The sequence below is a fragment of the Rhopalosiphum maidis genome, chromosome 3, assembly GCF_003676215.2.
Source record: "Rhopalosiphum maidis isolate BTI-1 chromosome 3, ASM367621v3, whole genome shotgun sequence".
In the NCBI taxonomy this organism is placed as follows: Eukaryota; Metazoa; Arthropoda; class Insecta; order Hemiptera; family Aphididae; genus Rhopalosiphum; species Rhopalosiphum maidis.
The window spans coordinates 73,888,904-73,895,428 of NC_040879.1; the positions used below are offsets into that span (position 1 = coordinate 73,888,904).

General features: G+C 27.2%; 1 protein-coding gene across 1 annotated transcript; it reads left to right on the forward strand.

Annotated features, from left to right (window-relative positions):
• The first annotated feature begins 3,536 nt into the window (after positions 1 to 3,536).
• LOC113556334 (THAP domain-containing protein 2-like) lies at positions 3,537 to 4,824 on the forward strand. The gene is made up of 4 exons (XM_026961208.1): positions 3,537 to 3,853; positions 3,949 to 4,184; positions 4,283 to 4,402; positions 4,473 to 4,824. The coding sequence occupies exons 1-4, from the start codon at positions 3,780 to 3,782 to the stop codon at positions 4,643 to 4,645; spliced, it is 603 nt and encodes a 200-aa protein (XP_026817009.1). The 5' UTR covers positions 3,537 to 3,779; the 3' UTR covers positions 4,646 to 4,824.
• The last annotated feature ends 1,701 nt before the right edge of the window (positions 4,825 to 6,525 follow it).

Sequence of the window (6,525 nt, forward strand, 5' to 3'; positions counted from 1 at the left end):
TTATGATAATTTTAACGTAAATTACAAATTCAAATTTTTTATGGCTTATGAAATACTCAATTCTCATGTTAGTATCTTGAAACATTGACCACTAGAAAGAGAATATGTTTCTTATTTAGCATTAATTACTGTCATACATTACGTATAAGCCTATACTTCATAAACACTATAAAACATGTTTTTATATGGTAAATTTGGCGTATTTTACAAATTCATTTTTTAAATTGCTTATAAAATACTCAATTCTCATGTTAGTATCTTGAAACCTTGACCACTAGATAGAGAATATGTTTCTTATTTAGCATTAATTACTTTCATACATTACATATAAGCCAATACTTCATAAACACTATAAAACATGTTTTTATATGGTAAATTTGGCGTATTTTACAAATTCATTTTTTTAATTGCTTATAAAATACTCAATTCTCATGTTAGTATCTTGAAACATTGACCACTAGAAAGAGAATATGTTTCTTATTTAGCATTAATTACTGTCATACATTACGTATAAGCCTATTCTTCATAAACACTATAAAACATGTTTTTATATGGTAAATTTGGCGTATTTACAAATTCATTTTTTTAAATTGCTTATAAAATACTCAATTCTCATGTCAGAATCTTGAAACCTTGACCACTAGAAAGAGAAATTGAATCTGATTTAGCATTAATTACTTTCATACATTACATTTAAGTCAATGTTTCATAAACTCTATAAAACATGTTTTTATATGATAATTTTAACGTAAATTACAAATTCAAATTTTTTATGGCTTATAAAATACTCAATTCTCATGTTAGTATCTTGAAACCTTGACCACTAGAAAGAGAATATGTTTCTTATTTAGCATTAATTACTGTCATACATTACATATAAGCCTATACTTCATAAACACTATAAAACATGTTTTTATATGGTAAATTTGGCGTATTTTACAAATTCATTTTTTTAAATTGCTTATAAAATACTCAATTCTCATGTTAGAATCTTGAAACCTTGACCGCTAGAAAGAGAATATGTTTCTTATTTAGCATTAATTACTTTCATACATTACATATAAGCCAATACTTCATAAATACTATAAAACATGTTTTTATATGGTAAATTTGGCGTATTTTACAAATTCATTTTTTTAATTGCTTATAAAATACTCAATTCTCATGTTAGTATCTTGAAACCTTGACCACTAGAAAGAGAATATGTTTCTTATTTAGCATTAATTACTTTCATACATTACATATAAGCCAATGTTTCATAAACTCTATAAAACATGATTTTATATGATAAATTTGACGTATTTTACAAATTTTTTTTTTAAATTGCTTATAAAATACTCAATTCTCATGTCAGTATCTTGAAACCTTGACCACTAGAAAGAGAAATTGGATCTGATTTAGCATTAATTACTTTCATACATTACATATAAGCCAATACTTCATTAACACTATAAAACATGTTTTTATATAGTAAATTTAATGTAAATTACAAATTCAAATTTTTTTTGGCTTATAAAATACTCAATTCTCATGTTAATACCTTGAAACCTTGACCACTAGAAAGAAAATATGTTTCTTATTTAGCATTAATTACTTTCTTACATTACATATAAGCCAATACTTCATAAACACTATAAAACATGTTTTTATATGGTAAATTTGGGGTATTTTACAAATTCATTTTTTTAATTGCTTATAAAATACTCAATTCTCATGTCAGTATCTTGAAACCTTGACCACTAGAAAGAGAAATTGGATCTGATTTAGCATTAATTACTTTCAAACATTACATTTAAGTCAATGTTTCATAAACTCTATAAAACATGTTTTTATATGATAATTTTAACGTAAATTACAAATTCAAATTTTTTATGGCTTATGAAATACTCAATTCTCATGTTAGTATCTTGAAACCTTGACCACTAGAAAGAGAATATGTTTCTTATTTAGCATTAATTACTTTCTTACATTACATATAAGCCAATACTTCATAAACACTATAAAACATGTTTTTATATGGTAAATTTGGGGTATTTTACAAATTCATTTTTTTAATTGCTTATAAAATACTCAATTCTCATGTTAGTATCTTGAAACCTTGACCACTAGAAAGAGAATATGTTTCTTATTTAGCATTAATTACTGTCATACATTACATATAAGCCTATACTTCATAAACACTATAAAACATGTTTTTATATGGTAAATTTGGCGTATTTTACAAATTCATTTTTTAAATTGCTTATAAAATACTCAATTCTCATGTCAGTATCTTGAAACCTTGACCACTAGAAAGAGAAATTGGATCTGATTTAGCATTAATTACTTTCAAACATTACATTTAAGTCAATGTTTCATAGACTCTATAAAACATGTTTTTATATGATAATTTTAACGTAAATTACAAATTCAAATTTTTTATGGCTTATGAAATACTCAATTCTCATGTTAGTATCTTGAAACATTGACCACTAGAAAGAGAATATGTTTCTTATTTAGCATTAATTACTGTCATACATTACGTATAAGCCTATACTTCATAAACACTATAAAACATGTTTTTATATGGTAAATTTGGCGTATTTTACAAATTCATTTTTTTAAATTGCTTATAAAATACTCATTTCTCAATTAATTCTCCACCATTCTTACAAATTTAACTGACTACATTTTTTTCAGATTGCAAAGCAGCATTTCACCCAAGGCTTGCTGAGACAGAAATTTGCATTCATACCACTTTGGGAAAGTATCAACATCTTATTTTGAAAATAAACTAGAAGATACTGATAATAATATTGGATTTATGCAATGTGTGTGTAATGGTTATTGAATATAATTGATAATAAATTATTAGTTGTGAAACAATTGTTATTTGTTATACATATGAATAAAAGATTAGTAAACACTTTTAGCTTGTAATTTTTATTCTTCTTATTTACCTATGCTATAAAAATCTTTATTTAGACTATATATAAATGATAATTTTGACAAAAATTACAAATTCACATTTTCAACCGTTTATAGAAGAATTAATCATTAAGTCGATATTAACACCAACAGAGGGGGGGAGGTTCCCCATACCATGGTCGACGACTGACCTGCCACAGGAAGAATCTAGTTGGTTGTGAGCCGTTCACCGTTCCACTGCTCACCGGAGTGGGGCGGTATATTTATTAGGCTTTTGACCGAATGTCTTGTACATTTACGAAAGAATATTTATAATATCAACGAATTGTTCATATTTTACGGCCGAAGTTAACACAAGTCAGTGTCCTGATCCTCGACCAATGCATTAAGAAAATGATTTAAATTTATCATTGAAAAATTATCATCAAATTCATATGGTAAAGGGGTATTTTTCAGTTATTGTACAAGTGTATTCTTTTTTAAAAGTACAAAACATTCTGTTAATTTGTACAATCTTTGATGGCTTATCATAATTATTATTTGTTATCATCTGCTTATGCTTAAATTTCGTATCTTTTTACAGTTTTACATTCGTACTTGTGTTTAAGTTTCAACTGTAAATAGCACAGATATGTATAATAAACTAGATTGCTAACTGATGATAATATGCGAAGTTATTATCCGCCATTTTAATCGAGGCCGATGTAGATTTTGCCTTATCAATTGTTGTTGTTGTCTGTTGACTTGTGTACTGTACTACTGTGAAAACTCAAAACTGAGTAGTTGACACTGTTGACAGTATTGTTGTGTTCTGTTTTTTGCAATAGGTATATTGTTTTGAGACTTAATATTTTTATGCTATTTTTCCAATTATGCCATATAAGTGCTGTGCTGATGGATGCAGTAGCAAGGACGGGGTTGTTGGTTCAACTACAAAATTATTTAGGTAACTAAATACTTTACAAAAAAGTTATCAAAAATAATTAGCTCTACTGAAATACACTTTTAATAATGTGTTTGATATTTTGTTTTTAATTATAGATTTCCAATCGATGAGTTAAGGAGACAAAAATGGGTGCACTCTATCCAAAGAGATAACTTCATTCCAACAAAATTTTCACGCTTATGCAGTCTCCATTTTAATAAAAGTGAATTTGTTGAAGCCCCCGAAAAACTTATATTAAAAAATACAGCTATACCATCCAATTTCGATTGTTCCAAAAAAGCAATAAAATGTTTAAGCAGCAACAAATTTGATCACAATTATAGTTCTTCAGGTAAAATTAAATTCTTCTTTACATTCAATGTTGTATTTGTACTACTTACCTATTACTACTACTTACCTATATTAAGTAAATTACATTTTTATCTACAGTTTCTTCTTCATCAAATATAATTAATATAATAACTACTTCTCCTAATTTACCTATTGATTCTGGTGTTGAAAATGCTGGGTGTAATTATGAAGTTGTCGATCTGACTTTTATTGGACCTAGTAAGTTAAATATGTTAACAATTTTAATTTATATACAATAATGCTTTGTCATGTATTAAATTTGTTGCAGATTCCAGCCAGTCACCTCATACCCCTACATATACACCAACACTTAAAAGAAAATTTAAAAAAAAATTGTTTGATACACCAAAAAAAGCCAACCTCAAAAAGCGAATTAAACTTTTACAACAAACGGTTAGAAGGCAGAACACAAAAATAAATTCACTTGAGGTATTTACGTAAATGCTAACTGAGAAAGATTGGCTTAGTCTTAGTACACACTTAATAAGTTATTATAATATGTGAAATGCCTCTAGTGATTAGTGATGACTGATTACCGGATGAGTGAAACTTAACTGTATATTTATATATTAATAAACTATATTGTAATTTTTATTAATAAAAATTATTCTTATCAGCAATTGATGTCTACTATTGGATCCTGTACTGATAGAGAAACTACTAATATAATTGAAAAAAATTTTACTGAGGTTTTTTTAAAAGATATTATAAATAATGGTAATGTGGCTCCTACTGCAAGGCGATACAGCGAAGAAGTAAAAAAGTTTGCAACTACACTTTATTTTTATTCTCCAAAAGCATATAACTATGTTAGGTAGGTATATATCCTCAATAACTGAAACAATTATATATTTGAGTTACAGAAATTGTAATTTTGAAAAATAAATTGTAATTTAAAGGACTTCAATTTCTTTGCCTAATCCAAGTGCTATACGAAATTGGGTATCAAATATAAATGCTGAAACTGGTATTTTACAAGATGTCCTATTAGAAATAGGTAAATTTCCCAAAGAAGACAAATTTTGTTGTTTGATATTAGACTCCATGAGTATTAAAAAATCAGTTCAGTGGGATAAAGTTAGTCATATGTATGTATTATTAGAAAATATTATTCATAGTTGAATATATTATAACTAGATATAAATTTATAAATTAAAATTTTTTAAGGTTTGTTGGTTATTGTGACTATGGTAATAGTTTGACAGTTGAAGACTGTGAAAAAGAGTCAACGGAGGTTTTAGTTTTTATGTTGTCTAGCTTAAAACAAAAATGGAAATGGCCAATTGGGTATTGGTTTGTAGATAAAATTAAATCAAATGTACAAGCTCAATTAATTAGGATTGCTATTACCCAATGTGATAAATTTGGGATTAATGTTGTGGCAGTCACCTGTGATGGAGCATATGCTAATTCTTCAACTTTTAAAACTCTAGGATGTGATCTAGACCAACCTTTTGATTTTATCAAGTCTGATTTTTCGATAACTTCAACTAAAGCTAATGTTTATTTCACACCTGATGCATGCCATAATGTTAAATTAGCTAGGAATGCTTTGGGAACACTAGGAGTATTTAAAGATTCAAACAACAGTCTTATTGAATGGAGATATATTCATAAATTATTTGAACTGCAAAACGACATGGGCTTTAAATTGGCAAACAAGATAAACTCTTCACATATAAATTGGAAAAGCAATAGTATGAAGGTAAAGTTAGCAGTTCAAACACTTAGCAGTTCCGTCGCAGACTCTCTACAATTTCTATCCAAGACCTCAAAAGATTTTGAAAATTGTGATGCAACAATAAGATTCATCAGGGTTGTAGATGAGATTTTTGATTTCTTGAATTCCAGAAACCCATATGCAAAAGGCTTTAAACAACCAATTAATAAACAAAATATTCAATACTTAGAAACAAAAATGAAAAATAATATTGACTATTTGTATTCACTGAAGACAGCTACTGGGCAAGATCTGTGGAAAAGTAAAAGAAAAACATTCATATTAGGTTTTGCTGCATCCATAAAATCTACTATAGCTATAGCAAAGGATTTGTTAATAAATCAACATTTTAAATTTATTCTGACATACAAATTAAGCCAAGATGCAATAGAAATTTTTTTTGGATTTATGAGAGGTCGATTGGGTCATAATAATAATCCTACCTGTTTGCAATTCAAACATGCTCTAAAAAGTACTTTATTGCACACTTCAATAAGACTTAGCTCAGGAAACTGTACACTGATGTCACCTCATGAAGATTCTCTTTTTTCAATCAAATGGAAATATAAAGCACCAGAACAAAATTTAGAAAATGAATTTG

What these genes read in the sequence shown, in the direction of transcription:
- LOC113556334 (XM_026961208.1), top strand. Translation starts at nt 3,780, where the DNA reads ATGCCATATAAGTGCTGTGCTGATGGATGCAGTAGCAAGGACGGGGTT. An exon ending in TCAACTACAAAATTATTTAG is followed by an intron (nt 3,854 to 3,948) that starts GTAACTAAATAC and finishes TTTTAATTATAG; the next exon opens with ATTTCCAATCGATGAGTTAA. An exon ending in TCACAATTATAGTTCTTCAG is followed by an intron (nt 4,185 to 4,282) that starts GTAAAATTAAAT and finishes TTTTATCTACAG; the next exon opens with TTTCTTCTTCATCAAATATA.